The 23,117-nt window shown below is 57.8% G+C and overlaps 2 protein-coding genes across 2 annotated transcripts; both read right to left on the bottom strand.

Moving 5' to 3' along the window:
* Positions 1 to 166: 166 nt before the first annotated feature.
* Positions 167 to 16,325, bottom strand: LOC117643367 (facilitated trehalose transporter Tret1-2 homolog). The gene is made up of 9 exons (XM_034382210.1): positions 15,989 to 16,325; positions 10,387 to 10,495; positions 6,408 to 6,543; positions 5,169 to 5,357; positions 4,820 to 4,918; positions 4,013 to 4,209; positions 3,325 to 3,534; positions 2,837 to 3,032; positions 167 to 1,964 (listed from the first exon to the last, which is right to left on the bottom strand). The coding sequence occupies exons 1-9, from the start codon at positions 16,000 to 16,002 to the stop codon at positions 1,399 to 1,401; spliced, it is 1,716 nt and encodes a 571-aa protein (XP_034238101.1). The 5' UTR covers positions 16,003 to 16,325; the 3' UTR covers positions 167 to 1,398.
* Positions 16,326 to 20,237: 3,912 nt separating this feature from the next.
* On the bottom strand, positions 20,238 to 21,940 carry LOC117644023. Its single transcript, XM_034383210.1, has 3 exons — positions 21,559 to 21,940; positions 20,937 to 21,033; positions 20,238 to 20,531 (listed from the first exon to the last, which is right to left on the bottom strand). The coding sequence occupies exons 1-3, from the start codon at positions 21,831 to 21,833 to the stop codon at positions 20,238 to 20,240; spliced, it is 666 nt and encodes a 221-aa protein (XP_034239101.1). The 5' UTR covers positions 21,834 to 21,940.
* Positions 21,941 to 23,117: the final 1,177 nt, after the last annotated feature.

The raw sequence follows: 23,117 nt of genomic DNA, 5'->3' as shown, positions 1-23,117 counted from the left end.
ATCGCTATCGCTCTCTCCACACCGGTGACATCACCGCGTGCGTCTCTGCCATTCTGCCATGAGCAAAGCTAGAAAATGGAACGGCAGGCAGACAGGGGAGCAAATAGTAACGAAATGGCGGGGAACTCCCACCCGTCAGGTGCCGGGGTCGTAAAATGAGGCACCGTTTCGAGCGTTTGGAAATGTATCCTATGTGATGTTTATTGTGAAAATAAAATCTAACAATACACATTGAACGACAGTTTATGAACACCAATTTTAGCAGTATGCATGACACACCGTATGCAACTAGGGTATAAATAAGTACTCGGCCGTTCACATGGTTGAAACAATGGGACACATTAAGCCCTAAGTATTGAACAAAGTATTCATTAAATTATTCTAACATGGCACGTATTTATGGCGTGGACTACGTTACATTATATCACAGCTTCATCAGTATAAACGACACTGAAAGAATAAACTCAGACTTGAAAGCAGCACAAAGAGACACTTAAATACACGTGGGCTCGCCTCAAAAGTCATGGCATAATACAAACTAATGGTCCATGGATTACCATAATGACCCAAGGTGAGATAACGCATGTCCGGCAGCACCTACTTTGGGCATCAGTGCGGCTGATATGATTAAGAAGAAGTTCGTGCCGACATTCAGAACTCGGCATTGTTTTCCATTCATTAGCTTTCCGCCCCGCATGCCCGATGGTGTGCCTACCGGCAGGCGCTCGCCATCCTAGCTCTCGACACGTCGAACAGACATCCATTCTGACGCAGGACTTTTATTTTCCAGCCGGGATTTCGACATTGTCCGAAATTGTATTATTGTTTCCACGGTCCACACCACCATAAAAATTTGAACACCGTTTTAGCCATTTGTTTCGAGACGCCGTAATGTGGCCGGAGAATGGCTGTGGCCCGACGAAACAACATATTTTTTGCTATACACAGATCCAGGTGCGGATCCAGGGGAGCCCCCCCCCCCCTGAACCCGTCTCTGGATCCGCCCTTGCACAGATCTCAGCCGCCTTGGCATCAGCACCGCTGCAGTTTCATTGTACTCGCCTCCAATGCATTGCGGGCTTCCGACGCACCCAAGTTGTGTTTTGACACCGCAGTGGCAATGGGTCGGCAAGCAGTATGGCGACTCGCGGAGTGGCGCACACAGAGGACTCCAAGGAGATCGATCCGGAGGCCGGTGCCTGCAGGCCGCTGCAGGCTGATGATACCGAACAGAGAGGTGTCGTCGCACGTGTAGGGGTGCAAGAGAGACGGAGCACTGTTTGCAATCTGTCTATTGCCGGCACTGTGTGCGATGGTTCAAATTGCAGGCCGAGGTCGCGTTGATAAGCACGCGTTGCGAGAGCACCGTGCGCCCCGCGTGTGGCGCGCCTCCAGGGTTCAGGCCTTCTCGTCCAGCAGCGCGGCGCTGGCTCCGTGGCCGTTGGCGCCGTTGGCCGCCACGCCGCTCTCGTTGTGGCCGGTGGGGGAGTCGGCGCGGTTCACCACCAGGCCGCCCTGCTCCAGGCCGAGCCGCTGCTGCCGCCGCCGCCGCTGGTACAGCGGGTACACCAGCGACGTGTCGAAGTACTCCTCGATCTCGGCCAGCGTGCGGCGGTGCGTCTCGGGCACGAACAAGTACACGAAGACGACGGCGATGAGCGCCACGGCGGCGTACAGCCAGTGCACCGCCCACACGCCGCCCAGCAGGCCGACGAGGTCCTTGTAGCTCTGCACGGCGCCGAACATGAAGACGTTGGCCAGGGCCACCGAGATGCCCTGGCCCAGGCTGCGCACGCGCGGCGCGAACATCTCGGCCGTCATGGTCCAGGGGATGGTGAGCAGCCCCAGCATGCCGCAGTACACGTACACCAGGATGGCCACCACCGGCACCCAGCGCACCCACGCCGCCGCGGCCAGCGCCTCCGCGTCCTCGGGCAGCGTGGCGTTCAGGGCCACCGGGCCGTCTGCAAAACACACAAGCTGTCAGTGTTTGAACCGCAAGGCGGCGTGCACTGGTGGAACTACAGCGCAGTTCCGCGTCATTCCATTGCTCTCGAGGACCTGTCTGAGAGGCAGGCTGAGGCTGGCAACCCTTTTGACACCGGTGCATCGTGGGAATAGTTGCCTACTAATGTGTCCGGGCTCGGCGAACACTCACGCATACGGGAACACGGCCCGCCCTTGGGCCCGCCCGCCTTCCTCAAGCGCGCGGTCGGTCGCGCTCTCGCTCTGCACACTGATTCCGAGAGTCGTTTACGTCGCTGTCTCTCTCGCACTCGTGGGACGGTCCGTATAGGCGCGAGACAGACAGAGCGACGAAGCACACTCTCGGAATCAGTCCGCTGGCAGCGTGCCTGCCTGGCCGCGCCACTTTCCAAACGAAAGTGCAAGCAAAGGTGAAGGAAGTTCCCCGCAGTGGCGGCGCTGCGCCCGCGCGCCGCAAGCACGCAGTGCGGTGGGGCACGTTGGGTTGCCTGCCCTGCACGGCGCTCCACTCCATCGGCCAGTCCACTTGGACTCACGAGCATGCCAAATTTCCCACGGTACGCCAAAGTCGAAAGGGTTGCCTACGTCGGCCGTCGGCCTGCTGCTAGTGGACAGCGCCGCTCTGTCAGCGATGAGCAATAACGTCAGCGAAGCAGAGCCGTGACCGAGAGTCAGTCGGTGTGCGCAGCAGGCCCGCTGATGCAAGCAAACCTTTGGGCACTTGACTGGGCCGTGGGAATGTTTTCTAACTTACGTATCGAAACGGGCGGCTGAAAAGAGCAGTTTGTCGCTCTGTTCACCCGCACCCTTCCGGAGAGTGCGACGGAGACAGAGCGAAGAAGCGACTCACCTGCCGGTCCGTTGGCGATGATCCTCGCGAAGTAGCCCGACACGGCCATGGCGAGGGCGCAGCACGACGCGCTGAGCAGCAGCAGCGGCCGACGCCCGAAGCGGCGCATCATGAAGGTGGCCTGCACCGAGGTGACGACGCGGATGGCGCCCACCAGGATGCTGGCCAGGTTGGGGTCCATCGCGGAGCCCACGTCCTGCGCGGGAAAGCAGAAGTCAGAATTCAGCGAGTACCCGGCCGGCGCGGGGTAGCGCCGTCGCAGCGCCCGTCTATAGGCAACCCGACGGGCGGCGATACCCCGCGGCGCCGCGACCGTTCGCGACTGGCACGGCCCGCCACACCCCCGCGAAGCACCGCGAATCGCGTACCGGGTCAAGGCCGCCAAGGCCGCGGGGCGGGGATGCACCGAGCCAGTGGCGCCACGTTGCGAACCAAACATTCCCATGGTGCAGTGCCCGAAGGCCCGAAGGGTTCACTAAACTTCTCACCTTGAAGAAGCTGACGGCGAAGAAGAGCGTGACGTACATGCCGCAGAACTGCTGCAGCGCGAAGAGGGTGGCGACGACGACCAGCGGCCGCAGCCCCGTGCGCTGCATGAAGAGCGTGGCCAGGAAGGCCGCCAGCCCGCTGCGCTGCGACGCCCGCCGCTCCTCGGCCGCCAGCACCAGGGCGTCCACGTCCGCCTCGGCCGAGGCCAGCTGCGAGGAGGCCGAGTTCAAGGTGAATGGTTCAAGGTTCAGGCCCTAAACCTTGAACTTTAACCTAACACTTAAACTTTAGGGATCAAGGTTCAGGGTTTAGCGTGCAAGGTTTAGGGTTCAAGGTTCAGGGTTTAGCGTGCAAGGTTAAGGGTTCAAGGTTCAGGGTTTAGCGTGCAAGGTTTAGGGTTCAAGGTTCAGGGTTTAGCGTGCAAGGTTTAGGGTTCAAGGTTCAGGGTTTAGCGTGCAAGGTTTCGGGTTCAAGGTTCAGGGTTTAGCGTGCAAGGTTTAGGGTTCAAGGTTAAGGATTCAAGGTTTCGGGTTCAAGGTTTAGGGTGCAAGGCTTAGGGGTCAATGTTTAGGGTTCAAGGTTTAGGGTTCAAGGTTCAGGGGTCAAGGTTTAGGGGTCAAAGTTTAGGGTTGAAGGTTCAGGCTGCATTTTTCGGCTCCAGAGGGGCTTCTCTGGTCGATCCGTTACCTTGGCCGGGTCCTTCCTGGCGAGGAACTTGACGGACTTGAGCGCCTTCTCCCTGCGGCCCTTGGCGGCCAGCCACAGGGGGCTCTCGGGCGTGCACAGCAGCATGAGGCCCAGCGTGATGAGGGGCGCCCCGGCGAACACCCAGGCCAGCGTGCGCCAGTGCATGTAGGCGCCCACGATGTAGGTGACGAAGGTCCCTGCGCGACCGAACCAAAAACACGCAGCGGTGACCAACGGGCGTAGACCGTCTACGGTAGACGCACAGGCTGTTCCAGAGGAACAGTAGCGGGACTAGGGGCCTCAATTTAACGACGAAGCTCCGGGGTTTCATTATGTTATCGGTGTATGCTTTAATAGGGTATTTCGGAGCAGCTCTGGCCCGGAAGAAGAAGAAGAAAAAACGGACGTTAGAAATGGCAGTTTCTATGAGAAATATACGCTGCAGATGAGGATCCGCAGCGTATATTTCTCATAGAAACTGCCATTTCTAACTTCCGTTTTTGTTCTTCTTCTTCCGGGCCAGGGCTGCTCCGAAATACCCTATTTTAAAATTCAATTAGCTTTCGCTGCCCTTGTACCCAGAATTTCGTTTCAGCTGAGTGGGCTTAAATGGGTGAACCGGTGACAGCGAGTGCCTCAACTCCACTAAAATCGTCAAAGAATTTGACTGAAAACAACGGAGTTTCTTCCGCCCAACGCCTGTCGTAGTCACTCGCTGTCACTGTCACCCTCAGCAGACGAGGCAGGGGACACCCAATGGGACACCACCCCCTGGCGGCGTGAGGCGGACGCGTTCAGTTCACTGACCTAGTGAGACCATAAAAGGTCCGATCGAAATGAGCGAGCCTCGCAGCTCAGGCCGCGCCACTTCGGTCGTGTACACGATGGCGGGGTTGGCGCCGAACGCTGCAAACAAACCGGGTTAAGGTCATTCTCAAGGTCATTATCAAGGTCATTATCAAGGTCATGGCCGTGCACTGGTAAAACTGGAGCGTACGCTGCATTCAAGCACACAACTGCATTTGAAGACCTCACGCTTGAAGTCAAGCTAGGGGCGGAGAGTGGCGGAGCGGAGAAATGCGTAAAAGCACGCTTCAGTTCTGCCAGTGCTGTCAAGGTCGTTGTCAAGGCCGTTATCAAGGTCGTTTGCACCCACTTCCCGACGCGATGCCCGTGAGGAAGCGGCCGGCCAGCAGCATGGGGAAGCCGGTGGCCGTGGCGATGAGCACCGAACCCACGATGTAGGGCACGGAGGCGAGCTGCACGGTGCGGATCCTGCCCAGGGCCTCCATGATGGGCCCCGTCACCAGCGAGCCGATGGGCACGGACAGCGCCACGATGCTGGCTGCGGAGGAGGAGGGCGGAAATCGGTTAGGCGGGAGTAGTAAGGCTGGGCGAGCCTTACTACTGGCGGGTTGTGGAGGGTCGAGGGGCACCCACACTGTGAAACACTGTGAAGGGCTATCATAGTGGACCACGGAGCTCGTGGCCTCGTTCGAAGATTTACCTCCATCCCTACATTGTCTTTAGTTCGATTTGAGTCCCGTTTGAGGAACGTAGAAAGCTCAAGTCATTGCAGCGTGCTATTGAACCTTATTGCACAAGGCACTCATCCTGAACTGCAGCCTGTGCAGTGGTGTCGTCGCTCTGTCTCTCTCGCACTCCTGGGCCGTGCCCTGAGGGTGTGAGAGAGACAGAGCGACGGAGTCAGCCTGTTGCTTATCATCGGGGTCTGCGACGACATCACAGTGCGTGAGTCACCGTCGTCTAGTACCTTGCCGCCGGCCATCTATCGCCAAAAAAAATTCTTTTTCTTTTTTTTTTGCGGGCATTGATGATGCAAGTCAGGCACCGATTCTGCATCCTCATGCATCCCGACAAAGAGAAGGATAAACCGAACACGGCGCCATACCCGTTATGCTTACGCAAGTGCGCAGTGTGTACCCTGCGGTAAAGTGCACTCATGCACTGTTTGCTTACTTCCTCGTTCAAGTGATCATGCCGCTCTGTCTGGCTTCGAAGCGGTATATCCCTCTGACATAGATCTAGTTTATACTGCCAGAGCCAGAGGTAAACTCGTTCAGTTTTTCCCTGCTATCTCCCTTCTTTCGCAGTCGCAAGAAAAATTATATAATGAGCGGCGCACTGTTAGATGCCAGTTGGAAAACCCCGGCAAGTGCCTTCCGAAGCGCCGTCGTGACATTTTATTTGCTCTACCTGGCGCCGACTCATACATAAAAGAAACACTGGAGATTTCGCAACTTTCCCGAGATCGGTGGTAATTTCTTTTTGCCCAACTCGTTCTTGAGGAACTTCTAAGAATTTTTTTTACAGTGCAGTGACAGCAGCTTGCCTGCCCGCTGACGTGACATTTGCATCGCGCGACTGTACTGACCGACGAGCGACGCCTGCTCCCTGGATATCTTGATGTCGCTGTCGGGCGCCTCCAGCTGCGGCAGCAGCACGGCGGAGTACGCCAGCACCAGGCCCAGCCCGAAGTGGAAGGACAGCGCCGAGCAGCACGCCAGCACCTGCGGGCAGAGACAAGCGTCAAAATGTTTCTTCCAAGCACATTGGTACACTCTAAAAGTCTTAGTGATGTGATATTCACTAAATTATGGCGTCAATTCTCTAAATTATGGTGGTACGGCCGAGGGGGCAACCACGTACGATGTTTGGGGACACAAGATTTCTTACGACAAGAGATTTCGTCGGATTTCACAAGATTGCGTCCAATTTTACGCCTAAAATCTGCCTGTTTTTTTGCCTTTTTGAGGAAAGATTTCGGATTTCCAGAGATTTTTCGGGCTCCAGGGGACACATGATTTCTCGAGTGGTTGCCCCCTCGGGTGCGGCTGACTTTGTGACTTGCGTTTAAAAATTCATAGTACCTTCCGAACATATTGTTGAATTTCTTTCGTATTAGGGATAAAATCTCCACCATAATATGTCGGACACCAAAAGACATTTAGAGTGTAGTGTTCAGCCCTTGCTTATTTGGACAATGAGACAGTTATGTCTCCGACTGTACCGGCTTCACCGCGGAGTCTAGACGCCTGACTCCTCCGTGCAGCTCTCCGGAACATACAGAGCGCCTCCGCAGCGAGCAAGAACCAGTTTGGCCAACATGCAGATCAGCGACCTCGCCAGTGACACTCCCCTCCCCACCCCTTCTTATTATTTTTAAAAACTCCTCCCAACCCGATCTTCGCAATAAATGCCTGGAAGTAAGTAGGCTTGCATTTCAAAGACCAGCATTGTACTACCGCAGTTTTTTTTACCACAGCTTTTGGCTTAGTACGGCTTAGTACTCTCTGCCCACTCCCTGAGTGGAAATCAATGGTCAAGCCCCTCCCCTGCCGTGCAGGCAACTCCGCCACATAACGCATTCCCTTTGTGCCACGTGAGAGAGAGAGAGAGAGAGAGAGAGAGAGAGAGAGAGAGAGAGAGAGAGAGAGAGAGAGAGAGAGAGAGAGAGAGAGAGAGAGAGAGAGAGAGAGAGATGCTTCGATAGGTCCGCGGCGGCCCCACGGCTATGCGCGGCTAAGCGGCAGACAGATTATGCAATGTACTATACTACACCCAGGCAAGTGTCAACGCCGAGTCAACCGCAATCCTCGACTTGAACCCGAGCAAATTTTCCCGAGTCAAACATTGCCAACATAGCGGCGGTGGGTCACAGTCCGAAATAAAGGCCCACGTTTCTCTGTGTGTGCTGATCGTGGCGTGCTAGGCAGGCCACAGTGGGCCAGAAGACCGGTGGAGGCGGCTAAAACTCTAGACGCGTTTTGAGCTCCAGAGTCGCTGAACAGACTTCGAACCGAACGTGTGACCCCACCAATGGGTTCCTCGTTCGGAGAGCAATCCATTGGTGGGGTCACACGTTCGGTTCGAGTCCTATTTAGCGACTCTGGAGCTCAAAACGCGTCTTGACTTTTGTCCGCCTCCACCGGTCCTCTGGCCCACTGTGCAGGCTAGGCAGGCCAGGCAGACACTCGCCGGCCACGTGGTGAGCGAGGGCGTTGCCTTGCGTTGCCTCTGCATGCGGACTCCGAGCGGGGGGCGTCCCTCTCTCCCTCTCTCTGTCTCTCTCGCACCCAGGCGCCACGCCCCGTGAGTGCGAGAGAGACGGAGAGACGCCTTCCGCTCGGAATGAGCCGACTGCGTGGAAGTGCGCGAAGCACGCCGCTGCGGTAGACAACGGCAAGACACCGCCATGTGGTTCCGAGTAGCGCCTCGTCGCTCTGCCTCTCTCGCGCCCCGGCGGCACACCGACACGCCCCGAGAGTGCGAGAGAGACGGGAGACGGGCTGCATGAGGCCTCGCGCTATCGGCTCCGCCTTACTGCGTGTCTGAATGCAATGAGCGGATCAGACTTTGCGAGAAACGGCGGCCCGAGTTTCATCTAGTCATCGAGGCGCATTGCGCGCTGCGCGTCTGGGTGAAGGCGAAGGTGAAGGGGAGTCGGCGCCGCCAGCCGGCCGCTCTGTCTCTCTCGCACTCACGGCGCGTCCCGCGGGGGTGCGAGAGAGACAGAGCGACGCGGCGCCTCTCTGCCGGCCGGCCTTCCACGCGACGGCACGCGCCAGGCGACGTGATGGGCGACTTCTGTTTGCGATCGTCATGCCGCGGCGCGGATAACGTATTCATCTGGTGTCGTCGCGCCGTCTCTCTCGCACCCACGCCGGGGGCGGGCCAGGCTGGGCCGAGGGGTGGCCGACTTCGATGTTCCTCGTACATCGGTCAAATGTTCCGAAAAATGTTCCCTGATGTTCCCAATGTTCTCATGTTCCCAGTATTCCTCGATGTTCCAAAATGTTCCTTAATGTTCCAAAATGTTCCTTAATGTTCCAAAATGTTCCTTAATGTTCCAAAATGTTCCTTGTGTTCCTCTGGTTTATTATATCTTTTTTAGCCTGTCCCGTGTCAGGATGGTCGGATGCACACTCTCATTCGTAGTGCGAGACATCCGGTTGAAACTATGTCACGGTCGTTTGAGCATTGAGTCACATTCGTTTGGATGTGAATCGGCCAAAAATTACCTTGTTCACATCCAAACGAATGTGACAATGCCACATTTTGTCACGTTCGTTTTAACGTGATGTCACGTACTTGGAACGAGAGTGCATGGTGTGTGTGTGTGTGTGTTTTTTTTTGCGCGCGCGCGTACGTACGTAAAAGGGGGAAGGGGGGGAAATTTCCGCCGTCCGATCTACTCCAAATTTGGTGTGTTTGGACGACCAAATGAACTACCCTGAGTCGGCTTTTTCGATCCGAGGCCCAGGGGCACTGCTGCAGGTCCGTCATGGTCTACGGGGCAAAGTAGGATCCCCTTACAAAGCTAGAATAGCAAAAGAGGGGTGTTTTTGGAAACAGGGCAAGGTCAACCGGCCATCTTGAGTCAATCGAAGAAGTTTGGACCCAGGTTCGACTTTAGGTGTGGTCAGACTATCCGACAATCAGATTTGCAGTTGGCTTAGAAGACAGAATTCGATAGCGATATCAAGTAGAATCTATTCTTTGCATTGCATTCGACAGCAATAGAGGTACTCTGGAGATGTTCCCTTAATATTCTCAGATGTTCCCAGATGTTCCTTGATGTTCCTTGATGTTCCCGAATGTTCCCAAATGTTCCAACATATTTCCAGATAATTCCAAATGTCCCCGATGCCTGATGATTCCGATGTTCCCCCTATTCCGAGATGTTCCGAAATGTTTCCCCCAAAATTTGGGAAAATGTTCCAACATGTTCCGTCGGAACATGTTCCTCGTACAGAAATTTCTGGAGTCGGCCACCCCTCGGGCTGGGCATACCGCTAGCGCGCGAGAGAGACACCGCGACGAATCAGTGTAACGACTCAGTCGGCATGCTTATGATTGCTCGATGATGTGACTTGCAGACTTGCAAATGGACCATGACCAGGGTCCTTACTGCAAACACTCCAAATGTTGTTTGGACGTTCCGTATTTCGGAATGTGGCCGACACTTGTCGCGGGCCTGTCAGACGCCAGGCGGTCACGCGCGCGCCTTTCGAAAGGGCGCGTCGGCTCATTCCGCGCTGTCTCTCTCGCACTCGTGGGGCGTCCACTGTGAGTGCGAGAGGGACGGAGCGACGAAAGCCCTGTTCAGATGGCCAGAATCCGCGCTGGCTTGCTAATCAAGCTGTCAAGGGCGCGGCGGCGCGGGCCGCGGCCGAGGACGCAAGGGTGGATCCGGGGGGGGGGGAGGGGGGGGGGTGAAAGGTAGGCAACTGGTCGCACTTTCCCACTGTAGATAGGCAACTTTTGTCTCTCTCTACACACACACCACACACCACCACCCCCCGGTCTCTGGATCCGCCTTTGGAAGGACGTAGCCTCTGTCGCGGACTTACCTCGGGGAGCTTCGAGGGGGATCGGACGGCACCCCCGTCGACGGCCTTCTTGGGGGAGCCGTTTTTACTGGAGTGTCCATTGCGGATGTCGAGGAACACCTGTTTCACTCTGTACAGCAGAAAACAAACAAAAGACAGGAAAACAGATTACGAAACTGAATTGTACGAAGCTAATTTGTGTTTCACGTTATTTTCATCATCCCTCCTTTTAACAGTGTTACGTTCTGTTGCGGTAAAGGAAGCCCGCGCATAGGGCTGGTTGCAGCGCGCAGAGCGCGGCGGCCGGCGCACAGTGGGCCAGAAGACCGGTGGAGGCGGCCAAAACTCTAGACGCGTTTTGAGCTCCAGAGTCGCTAAATAGGGCTCGAACCGAACGTGTGACCCCACCAATGGATTCCCCGTTCGGAGAGCAATCCATTGGTGGGGTCACACGTTCGGTTCGAGTCCCATTTAGCGACTCTGGAGCTCAAAACGCGTCTAGAGTTTTGGCCGCCTCCACCGGCCTTCTGGCCCACTGTGCGGCGCCGGGAACGCGACACCGAACCCTTTCCCAAGGACCCAACCCGCCCTTGACGGCTCGACGCCTTGGCGGCGGCCGAGGACCGACGCCCCGCCTTTGCAGCGTCGCTCCCATGGCAGTGCAGTGGCCAGGCAGTGCGCAGGCAGTGCAGTGCCGAAAGGCCGAAACTGGAGCACTCCTGCGGCTTGTGGTTTTCAGATGACGCCGCGCCGCACCGCGCGCCCAGGAGATTCATTCCGAACGGCGCTTTGGTCACCACGCCGTGGCGTCCCTCTCTGTCTCTCTCGCACTCGTGCGGCGTCCCGAGGGGGTGCGAAGGAGACAGAGCGCTGCTCGAGCTGCATAGGAGGATGGCTCTATCAAAGGGCCCCGCGACTCCGCGAGTATCGGGTGTCGACCGGACTGCTAGTCCAGGCCCTGCAGGCCCTGCAGGCCTTCCGTCGCGTTCACAGACCTCCAAAGATTCGCTTTTCAACGTCACAAGAAATAATGACAACTTTTTGTGACATTATGGGAAGTTGCCAAAATTGTGGGTCCTTTTGGCTCCAAAAAAAATGAAAAAAATATCTTGTTCCAAATTTTTTTCACTATTTTTCCTGTATTCTAGGGGTCATTCTAAACGCTTTTCCGAAGGAGACCAGGATTTCTCGCACTTTTTTTTTCCCCCTATATTTACATGGGGGGATGACACGGAAGTTACCGAAAAAGTGCATGGCACGGAAGTACATCATCAAACAAAACCCCGGGGAAAAGGACCAACCCGTTCACTAAATCGCACAGGTGTCTCGCTTAAAGTTTAAAAGACGTGAAAGCGCAAAATGGCCAGGTGGACCGAAATCGATAGGCCGAGTAGCACGCTTGCTGTTGATGACACGGAATGTTACACACAACCTGACACATGCCGGATTTTACCTTTTACGGTCCCCGCCAGCCGGAAGGACCCCCCCAGCGGAAACCGCGTACTGCGCCAGAAAGAGGAAACCGCGCTGCTCATTCTGGGCGCTGAGCCGAACTTTTCCGCTACAGGTTCGGCGCTGAGGCGCGAAATAAGTTGACAAGTTTGAAAACCCTCACACGGTGGACATTTTTTCATCCAATAAAGCAGGGGGTGTGAGTCACCGGAAAAAATTGCTGTCTAAGGGTGTCATAAAAGATTGCCAAAAGGAACAAAAGGCAGTTCGCGGATTTGCTCTCCGGGCGAATAGTTCAGGAGATTTTCGCCTGTGAACACGGACTTTTTGGACAATGGACAGCACGGAAGTTACATTTTGCCCAGTTTTTGCTTGTTTTGAAGGGGGGAAAAGCTTGAACTGCATGCTCGATTGGGTGGGATAGCAGGGGGGATGAAGCACAGTCATGGGAATCAAACCGCAGCTCGATACGAGGGGTGGCCGACTCCAGAAATTTCTGTACGAGGAACATGTTCCGGACGGAACATGTTGGAACATGTTCCAATTTTGGGAACATTTCGGAACATCTCGGAATAGGGGGAACATCGGAATCATCAGGAACATCGGGGAACATTTGGAATTATCTGGAAATATGTTGGAACTTTTGGGAACATTCGGGAACATCAAGGAACATCAAGGAACATCTGGGAACATCTGAGAATATTAAGGGAACATCTCCAGAGTACCTCTATTGCTGTCGAATGCAATGCAAAGAATAGATTCTACTTGATATCGCTATCGAATTCTGTCTTCTAAGCCAAACTGCAAATCTGATTGTCGGATAGTCTGACCACACTAAAGTCGAACCTGGGTCCAAACTTCTTCGATTGACTCAAGTGGCCGGTTTGGACCTTGCCCTGTTTCCAAAAACACCCCTCTTTTGCTATTCTAGCTTTGTAAGGGGATCCTACTTTGCCCGTAGACCATGACGGACCTGCAGCAGTCCCCCTGGGCCTCGGATCGAAAAAGCCGACTCAGGGTAGTTCTTTTGGTCGTCCAAACACACCAAATTTGGAGTAGATCGGACGGCGGCAATTCCCCCCTTCCCCCTTTTACGTACGTACGCGCGCGCGAAAAAAAAAACACACACACACACACACCATGCACTCTCGTTCCAAGTACGTGACATCACGTTAAAACGAACGTGACAAAATGTGGCATTGTCACATTCGTTTGGATGTGAACAAGGTAATTTTTGGCCGATTCACATCCAAAAAGAATGTGACTCAATGCTCAAACGACCCTGACATAGTTTCAACCGGATGTCTCGCACTACGAATGAGAGTGTGCATCCGACCATCCTGACACGGGACAGGCTAAAAAAGATATAATAAACCAGAGGAACACAAGGAACATTTTGGAACATTAAGGAACATTTTGGAACATTAAGGAACATTTTGGAACATTAAGGAACATTTTGGAACATCGAGGAATACTGGGAACATGAGAACATTGGGAACATCAGGGAACATTTTTCGGAACATTTGACCGATGTACGAGGAACATCGAAGTCGGCCACCCCTCGGCTCGATACGTCGAAAAATAAGGAAACTGTGGCCTAAAGACACAAAAGGACCCACAATTTTGGCAACTTCCCTTATACACTGGTAGCTGACGAATGTGACGTCATATTCGTTGCAGTGTGAATTTTGTCACGTTCGTTCGAAGAAGACGTCACATTCGTTTCAACGTGACTCGGCCGTTTAAAAGTGGGGTGTCACATTCATTTGAGCGTGAATCACCATTCAAACGAATGTGACATCATTTTCAAACGGACGTGACAAAATTCACATTCGAACGAATATGACGTCACATTCGCTGGTTACCAGTGTACGCGGTGTATGTTCGTATGCGAGAACACACCTGGCTGCGCGAGAGTACACACCCAGTGGCGAGCATGTTCCCATCGGAGTTCAGTTCACCGTACACAGCCTTGTACAGTAGTTTGCCATATTCAGGGAAAAAACGTGACTTAGAAGTCGTGAAGCAGAGAAACACCAATAGTGCCAGAAAAGGCCCACCAAACTTATAGTTTCAATTTAATCTATCTGTTGGAAGTAATGAATGAGCGGTGGCCGCGACTGTGGCGGGAAGGCAAACGGGCACCAACGGGCGCAGTCCTGCACGCCGTGCCAATGTTGGTCCTGGCCGTCAGCCCCACGGCCTAGTAGCCGAGGCCAATGCCGACACACTGCAGGGATAACTGCACGGCACGCCAGCCTTGAGGCAGACCGCGAGCGGGGGCTTTGGCTTGACTTGCCCCTAGACGACTGATTCCACGTCCACGTATGTCTATGTCTCTCTCGCAGTCGCGGGGCGTCCCGTGTCGGTGCGAGAGAGGCGGCGCCACGAGGCCCTCAGTGCCGCCAGTCCGCAGAGCCCCGAGAGCCCTGGCCACTGGTTCGCCGTTATCGGCAAGGGATGGCTTAGGGAAAGCCTCTCGGGTTTCGGCGACGGCACCGGTGGACACTAGCTTATTCAAATTTGACAGTGGGGTGAGCGGGCCCGGCTGGGCCTCGAGCTCGCGCCCAAGGGCGAGAGGAGTGATCAGAGCATCACTCCAACAGGAAGAGACGCACGAGATCTCATAACCTATTTCACACTCTCGGCCAGGCGTCGAGCCAGACGCTAGACTCTTGCTCGTCGTAAAGCGCCCCCGATGGCCCCACAAACCCGCTTCAATTCCCGTTTGCACGCCAAATGACACTTTTCCATACAGAGCGAGGCCGGCCGCACCGGGCCGCGCGTACACTGTATATCTATCTAATCGCGACAAGGTGACGAACAGTTTTACTGCCCCCGAACCCCGAACTTTGTTACGGTTTGGCCGCCAAGGCCACCGATCGGGACTGCACACTGCAAGCGCAAGAGTGGGCTCGTCGGCGCGTGCCGCCGGCACAAGTGCGTGACGCAGGTCTGCCTCCCTCCCACTCACACTACTTGAAGTGGTGCGAGAGGGACACGGCGACGAAGCGCGATTCACCACAGGTGCGACGAGCTGCTTTGCAATCTTCGGAAAGTGACTGGCGGCATGCACCGCCGTTTCATTTTGAACAGTGGCGTCGTCGCTCTGTCTCCCTCGCACTCATGGGGCGTCCCGTAAGAGTGCGAGAGAGACGGAGCGACGAGAGGCTGCAGTCATGTGCCATTCGCAGGGGCACCACGCGGTGCCGCTGGATTGCGAGTCGTTCCGAGTGCAGCCAAGCAGTCCCGCTCGCTTCCGCCACTGCCGGCCAGCAGACTGATTCCGGGAGTCGTTTTGGTCGCTCTTTCTCTCTCGCACTCATGGGGCGTTCCGTATCGGTGCGACAAAGACAGAGCAACGGACACGACTCTCGGAATCAGTCTTCGGCGAAGATTAGCGGGTATCTCCTTACACCTGGGCTCGCCGGGCCGCCGGCACCTTACCGTCGCCCAGGCAGTCCCATGGACGTGCTGCTCTGCTGGCGGCGAGGATGCGCAAACTGCGCGGTCCGGCCGGGAAGCCAGGACGGCCGCACAGTGGGCCAGAAGACCGGTGGAGGCGGCCAAAATTCTAGACGCGTTTTGAGCTCCAGAGTCGCTAAATGGGACTCGAACCGAACGTGTGACCCCACCAATGGATTGCTCTCCGAACGAGGAATCCATTGGTGGGGTCACTCGCCCGGCTCGAGTCCTTTCTAGCGACTCTGGTGCTCGATACGCGTCTAGAATTTTGGCCGCCGCCACCGGTCTTCCGGCCCACTGTGGGCCGTGGGCGTAGCCTGGCGTGGCCGCAGAGCCAGCCGAGTGATCCCGAACCGGCGCTCTGTCTCTCTCGCGCTCGTCCGGCGTCCCGCACGTCCCGTAGAGGTGCGAGAAAGACGGAGCGACGTCGCGCCGCGCGGAATCAGTCTGCAGGACAATCCCTCGCTTATGTCACCGGAAATCCGCCCCATCCGCCCACGCACTGCAGTCACCGTACTCGCCGCAGCACACAATGGTTCTACAGTGTGCCCACACGCTTCCAGGGCCCTTCCCTGTGGGTGCGAGGGAGGCGTGAGCAGTCTATCCCTTTCGCACCCCCGCCGCCAGGAGCGACTGGGAGCCCACTCAGCAGAATAAGGCCGCTGTACCGCGCGCAAGTCGCACGCGTAAAAATGCGATTACTTACTCGTCGTCGGCCATGTTGCTGCCGTCCCGAGAGCAAGAGTGAGAGAGAGGGAGAGACGAACGCCGGGAGGCTGGGGCCACTTGGATGGATCACTCGCGAATCACTAGGCGTACCCCGCCGCCTCACTGCACGTCCTCGTCGTCCTCGTCTCGGTGATGGTCGCGCCGGCAGTGCCGGCAGCAGGCGCCTCCGCCGCCACTCCCATCAGCGACCCGCCTTCGGCATCCTCCGCGGATCCAATGTGAAACGCTTGGCGCTCCACAGTGTGCCGCCGCGTTATCGATAAGGATTCGCCGCCGTCGTGGAGTCCGCGGGGCTTCGCGGCCTTCGCGGCCTTCGCGGCACGCCGCCTGGACGGGCAGGGCCTCGCCGGCCGGGCCGGCCTGGCGCGCTGGAGAGCAACGGGGAGTCCCTCGCCGGCTTGGCAAGGCCAGCGCGGCACGTGGCCCCGTGGCGGTGACGCGGTGGCGCGGTCCGGGCCTGGACGATGATGGACGACCCGGCCGGGTCTTTGTCCACCGAACTCAACGGTGGCGGGCCACGCGGTGCTGGACCATGCTGCGGCGCGTCAGCGCGCGTCGACGTCGTCCTGGTCTTCACCGCGGTGGTCCTGGGTTCGAAGTCGTCCTGGTCCTCGCCGTCGTGTTCCCGCGCGTCGACGTCGTCGTCCTGGTGCTCGCTGCGGACCGCGCGCTGCCGAGGTAGACCGTGCTGTGCCGGCACCAAGCGCGGGTCTGCAAGGTGCCGTGGCAGTGCCGTCCCGTCGGAACCAGCAGGACCCACAGGTCCGCGCCGCGCCCCACCGCGCCGCTTGCAAGGCCCAGTCCGCCAGTCCGCCAGTCCGCAGCGCAAGGCCACACTCCGCGCCGCCCGCCGCGCTCCGCCGTAGCGTCGCAGTGTGAGTCGCAGCGCTCCAGCCCCCACTCCCCTTCCACTGGCGGCACCCCACCCCACTACCCCCACCCCCACCAGTTCGACCGACCCCTTCATAACGGGCCCCCGTTGTCAAGAAAAGCAGCAAAGAGCGCCTCTGGTTTTACCAAACATTCATCATTCATTCACCAATCAATCATTCATCTCCAACCCTCAACCCCACAAAAAAGACAAATACCCTTCTTTTCCTTCTCCATGCCCGATCTGTCTGAGCGGTGATGACTGTTCGCTCTGCATACGTAAACAAGCATCAAGCATTTATTCCGAGACGCGGATCACCGATCCCCGCAGCTGCTGCCAGGCACTGCCAGGCGAGGGGTCGCAGGCGCGGCGGTGTCGCTCAACTAGTGCACGCGTGCTTCTAGATTCCTGCCCGTGGAAGGCCGGCGAAAACACAGGCAAGCTTCGCGCCACCTGTAAGCAAATTCAGCAAAGTGGCGAGGAGGAGGAGGAGTCCCCCCCCCCCCCCCCGGGGTCCATGCCGCGCGGCTGCCGCCTGCCTCTTGCCTCGCTCCTGACTCCTGCGTTCCCCAACCTCCTCCGCGGCGCTCAAAGCCGGATCAGCAGACCGACTCCGAGAGACGTCTTCGTCGCTCTGTCGCTCTCGCACTCATGGGGCGTCGCGTGTGGGTGCGAGAGAGACAGAGCGATGACAACGTGAGTGTGACTGTGAGTCACGAAGCCGATCGGGCGAGTCGGGGAAGTTGAAACCGAGTGCCGAGTGTCCCCCGGCCCCACAGTGGGCCAGAAGACCGGTGGTGGCGGCCAAAACTCCGGGCACGTTTTGATCTCCAGAGTCGCCTAATGGGACTCGTACCAAACGTGTGACCCCATCAATGGATCCCTCGTTCGGAGAGCAATCCATTGGTGGGGTCACACGTTCGATTTGAATCTCATTTAGCGACTCTGGAGCTCAAAACGCGTCTCTCGAGTTTTGGCCGCCGCGAGCCGTCTTCTGGCCCACTGTGGGCCCGGCTGGTGCTGCCGCTTCGTACTCCTCCTTTCCAGTGTGTTCCAGCCCAGCGAAAGACGCGGACCACGCGGACAGCGATCGCAGAGGTCTTCGGAGCGTTTTCCGTCGGCCATTTCATGATCCAGCGGCAAGGTCAAGGTCAAAAATAGAAACAGGGGTGACACGACAAAAAGTGGGCACTTAACCGTATGAGGAGGGACAAGGAACTTCGGCGGCCATGCACGCTGCGAGTCGCATCGAGTCGCATTTTCTCGAATCCGTGGGAGTCGCCATCAAGACGCTGCCTGCGTGTGGGCGCATGTGGGCTTCGCAGTGTGAGCCCTGTGTTTGTGGTGGCTGCTTACTCGAAGGCTAAAAGGCCTGCTGGGGTCCAAACAGCGCTGATGATGGTGGCGGGGGTCGGAGTGGTGCACTTTACCTGCGTTCGGCGTGTGGGTTTGTTTTCGGGCTTTCGGGCCGCCAGTACGCACTCAAATGATGCGCGCAAAATAGCTCGACGGTTGACGAGCAGACGCAGCAGCACCTTCAGCCTTTCCTGAAAGACACCCCTGCTCCCCGTCCCCCGCCTCTGTCCTCCTCAACTCTACTGCCAGAGAGGAGCAGCTCAATTCCGGCAAATTCTGGCCGTGTGATCTCTCTGACATGAGGGATGAGTGCGAGAGAGCGATGCGTGGCACAGTGGGCCAGAAGACCGGTGGAGGCGGCCAAAACTCTAGACGCGTTTTGAGCTCCAGAGTCGCTAAGCTGGACTCGAATCGAACGTGTGATCCCACCAATGGATTCCTCGTTCGGAGAGCAATCCATTGATGGGGTCACACGTTCGGTTCGAGTCCTATTTAGCGACTCTGGAGCTCGAAGCGCGTCTGGAGTTTTGGCCGCATCCACTGGTCTTCTGGCCCACTGTGCGTGGAATGAGGCGAGGCGACTGGCAGACTCTACCATTCCGTGGCGAATGGGTTGCCTCGCTGCCGCGGCGCGCCGCACTGCGCCGCACTGCGACGCACCCAGACGCAAACTGGGCGGCCTATCTCACGGCGGACGCGTCAAGATTGAGACAAGACCGATTGAATGGAAGGGTTTTTGGCGAGGGGGCCACCACTCTCATTTCAGGCGTACACAAGATTACGGGATTACGGGATATTTACCAGGGATTACGCGTGAAATTTTCGAAAATTGGTTCGAAACCGTTGAAAAATAGCTCAGAAACGTTGAAAAATGACTAAAAACGTTGAAAAATGACAGAATTTTGTCAAGGATTACGTGATTACGCCATGGATTACCAGAGATTACCAGCCAATTTGTACACAGGATTACGGGGGTGGTGGCCCCCTCGGTTTTTGGTTCCGGTTTGCAGCAAGATTTTCCCCTCCCGGCAATCGTCCACGTGTCCGCGTCCTGTCCTCCTACCCAGGCACGAAGCCGGGGCCCAAAAATATATTTCCGCGATCCTAAATGAGGTCTCCACCCCGAGGTTGAAAACCACGGGCCTATGACCTAGCGCCTGCGAACTCGAGGGTAGGCAGACCCGCCAACCTTGAGTGCATTGCGGGACTGCCTACCTTGAGGATGACCTAGCGCCTGCGAACTCGAGGGTAGGCAGACCCGCCAACCTTGAGTGCAGTGCGGGACTGCCTACCTTGAGGATGACCTAGCGCCTGCGAACTCGAGGGTAGGCAGACCCGCCAACCTTGAGTGCATTGCGGGACTGCCTACCTTGAGGATGACCTAGCGCCTGCGAACTCGAGGGTAGGCAGACCCGCCAACCTTGAGTGCATTGCGGGACTGCCAACTTGGAGGATGACCTAGCGCCTGCGAACTCGAGGGTAGGCAGACCCGCCAACCTCGAGTGCATTGCGGGACTGCCTACCCTGAGGATGACCTAGCGCCTGCGAACTCGAGGGTAGGCAGACCCGCCAACCTTGAGTGCAGTGCGGGACTGCCAACTTTGAGGATGACCTAGCGCCTGCGAACTCGAGGGTAGGCAGACCCGCCAACCTTGAGTGCATTGCGGGACTGCCTACCCTCCAGGCTGTGCGTCACGTTTTACAGCGAATTGCGTTCACCTGATCGATTCCAGCTGAAATTCAGTAGTTAGTTTCAATGAAAAAGTATTCTGATCTTTCTAGAAATAAATCTTTTTATTTTCGTAAAAATCATACATAAAACATCGCTGACAATATAACAAAACGTGGAGAACTAGAAAAAAAATACAATAAATTACGAACTGAACGGCCGAATCTTATACCCGGACTCTGACTCTGACTAGATCGAAGCATGTCCTCGGGACCGCCCAAAAATCACAAGGTCCTTTGAAATCACTCGGCAGTTCGTGGTGCGCGGTGCTCACAGACGGGTTTGCAGCGTCTGGCGGTTGGGCCCTCTGAAGATTTCGTGCAGCTGGGCCAGAGTGAAGCCGTTGGTCTCCGGCAGCAGGCCGCCCATGACGGCGGCGAGGACGAGGGCCCAGAGGGCGTGGCCGTAGCAGCAGGAGGCCAGGAAGTACCTGCCGCGGTTGTCGGCAGCCTCGCGCACCAACATGGGCACCATCACGTAGGCGGCTTCGGTGGCCGTGCGGCAGGCGGCGTAGACCAGCACGGCGAGGGCGGGCAGCCACGCCTTGGCGCGCATGGGCAGCACCTCGGCGACGACCACCCACGCCAGCGCCGTGAGGGCGGCGGCCCCCACCGCCACCAAGGCCCCCGCGCCCACGGTGATGTACTGCGCCAGCCAGGCGCGCGCCGGCAGCGGCACTCCCAGGAACCAGTAGAAGTACCCTAGCGTGGAGTAGCCCGCGGCCAGCGCCACGCATGCCGCCACCACCAGGGGCCGGCGGCCGCACACGTCCACCAGGGCGGTGACGAGGATGAGCACGCCCAGGACGCCGGCGGAGCACGAGACGCGCACCAGCCACGCCGCGTACGCGCTTCCGGTAAAGTCCACGCCCAGGCGCTCCAGCAGGAGGGGGAAGTGGCCCTCGGAGAGCTCGACGCCGGCCAGCGGCAGCGTGCCCAGCAGCAGCACGGCCAGCACCGGGCCGCGCACGTTGCCCGCGCACACGCCGGACCGCTGCTCCCGCACCGTGTCCACCACGTCGTCCGCCTCGTCCCGCGCGCCGCGCTCGTCGCGCAGGCCGCGCAGCCTGCAAAGGAGAGGTCGTGAGGCACTGCACTCGAAGCAAGACGAAAGCACACCCTCAAGTTGGCATGCCCTGAAACTGGGTGCCTTTTGTCGCACGCCCCCCTCACTAAGTAACAGTGAGAGGCTCATGCTTGACAGAGCCGTTGGTTGAACGTCCATCCTTAAACCTTAAACCTTAAACCACTTTTTAGGGCGCCAAACGTCGTCCAGTTTCTGGGCACCTTTGTCGCCCAGTTTCGGCCCTCCCCTATGGTAGAGCATGCACAGGTGCCTAGTTTCTGGGTGACCAAGGTGCCCACATTCTGGACACCTTTGACACCTTAGGCGCTGCTGAGCCCTGGGTGAAAGCAGGTTCCTTAATGGTTTGTCCACCCCGAGACTAGGCGACAAAGGTGCCCTGAAACTGGATGACATTTGGCGCCCTATAAAGAGGGCCGGGTGACAAAGGCGCCCAGTTTCAGGACATGCCAACTTTAAAGTGTAGTCACGAGATAGGCCTCGGCGCCATGGCCGGCCTTGGCCTTACCTGGCCAGCGCCCTCCCCAGCGACACCTCCCTGCCGCGCAGGGCGAGCCAGTAGGGCGAGGGCGGCGCGAGCAGCAGCAACAGCAGCAGTCCCAGCAAGGCCGGCGCCAACCCCACCAGGGCGGCGTCGCCGGGCTCCAGCACCTTGCGGTGCTCCAGGGCGAAGGCCATCCCACGGCCCAGCACCACGGCCAGGGTGGGCACGCAGCACACCGCGCCGCGTTTCGCCGGCCGCCACAGCTCGGCGAAGTACATCAGGGAGGCGGGCAGCGCCATGCCCAGGCCCACGCCGGCGCACGCCGACCGCGCCAGCCTGGCGTACGAGAAGCCTCGATCATCGCCGACGAGCAGGCCCTGCAGCAGGCAGGCCGACACCTGCAGCGGCGCGGACAGGGCGACCACGACGCGGCGCCCGAGTACGTCCTGCAGCACGCCGCCCAGCGCCGCGCCCAGGAACACCCAGCCCGACCAGGAGCCGGCCCAGGCCGCCGCCCAGCCCGCGCCCAGCAGCACCAGCAGCACCGGCAGCACGGCGCGGCACTGCGCGCACCGCACCAGGGCCTTCCGCGACGCGCAGCACCCCAAGCACCGCCCCGCGCAGCACACCGCCGTCATGGCCTCGCCCCGCGCCGCTCTATCGCAAGGCCGCCGAGGCCGCCGCGCTCATCTGCACACATGAAAGGCAAAATATACAGGCGGGGGCCGCGCATCAGCCATCAGACCACCCTAAAGCCAAAGGGATCTAGGGCGCGCCGCGGCGCGCAAATATTAGTGCATCCTATTTAGGTCGCGCGCCAGCTCGTTTCGCGCCCTTTTCCGGGACCCGCCATGCCGGAGTTTCGTCAAGTCTCGCACCGCGCTGTGGTCAGTTCAGCACAGTCGCGCGCGTTTTGCATTTCTTTGCAATCGGCCAGGAAGGCATCGGCCAGAAGGCGAATCGTTCAAGTCAAGTCGCATCAGCCCTTGAACTATGGGACTTTGCGGCAGAAACTAAGAGGAAGGTGAACGGTAAACGAATGAATGACTGAAATTTTGAGTAGATAAATGAGTGCGCGAACGAAGAGATACTTTTGTCAGCCTCCGAGGCGAAGTCGTCGGAGCACTGACCCCCTCTCCTTTTCCTCACTGCTCTACGTGGGTTAAATTAATGGTACCCGCATTATCTCAGCAATGCACTTCGTGGAAGGCTAAAGAAGCCCCTTTGCCACACTGACGCCAAAATGCATCAGAGAGTGGCCAAAAATAAAGATCGACTCTTTCGCCGATATGTGGCACGACTCGGAAACTGGGCCGCTCTCCAACTCACCTACGGCTGCGGACGCACCGCCCAGCCCGTGCTGCAGCTGGGGCTTGATCTTGTTCTTGTTTCCCGGATCGGCGTCCCCGTCCTCATGACTGCCGGCCACGCCCCGCCCCGCCGTCCCCTCTACATGCCGCTGCCACCGATGCCGTCGCCAGGTCGCCGACGACGAGAGGCGCGTCCCGCCCTCGCTCCTCCGTGCTGCTGTGGACGCCGCCGACGCCGCGCGCCACCATAAGGCCCCAGAACCTCGTGACGAC

Source organism: Thrips palmi, unplaced genomic scaffold (genome assembly GCF_012932325.1).
Source record: "Thrips palmi isolate BJ-2018 unplaced genomic scaffold, TpBJ-2018v1 HiC_scaffold_17, whole genome shotgun sequence".
NCBI lineage: Eukaryota > Metazoa > Arthropoda > Insecta > Thysanoptera > Thripidae > Thrips > Thrips palmi.
Note: the sequence above shows the minus strand (reverse complement) of the source record. Positions and strands in the feature narration are given on the sequence as shown.

Excerpts from the sequence above, each read along its gene's own strand:
- LOC117643367 (XM_034382210.1), bottom strand. Across the intron at positions 6,544-10,386 it reads CCCCCTCGAAGCTCCCCGAG|GTGCTGGCGTGCTGCTCGGC; the intron begins GTAAGTCCGCGA and ends CTCTGCCCGCAG. Across the intron at positions 5,358-6,407 it reads GGAGCAGGCGTCGCTCGTCG|CCAGCATCGTGGCGCTGTCC; the intron begins GTCAGTACAGTC and ends CCTCCTCCGCAG.
- LOC117644023 (XM_034383210.1), bottom strand. The coding sequence starts at position 21,833 with ATGGCGCTGCCCGCCTCCCTGATGTACTTCGCCGAGCTGTGGCGGCCG. Across the intron at positions 21,034-21,558 it reads CTGGGGAGGGCGCTGGCCAG|GCTGCGCGGCCTGCGCGACG; the intron begins GTAAGGCCAAGG and ends TCTCCTTTGCAG. Across the intron at positions 20,532-20,936 it reads CCGGCGTGTGCGCGGGCAAC|GTGCTGCCCATGCGCGCCAA; the intron begins GTGCGCGGCCCG and ends GTCGTCGCCGAG.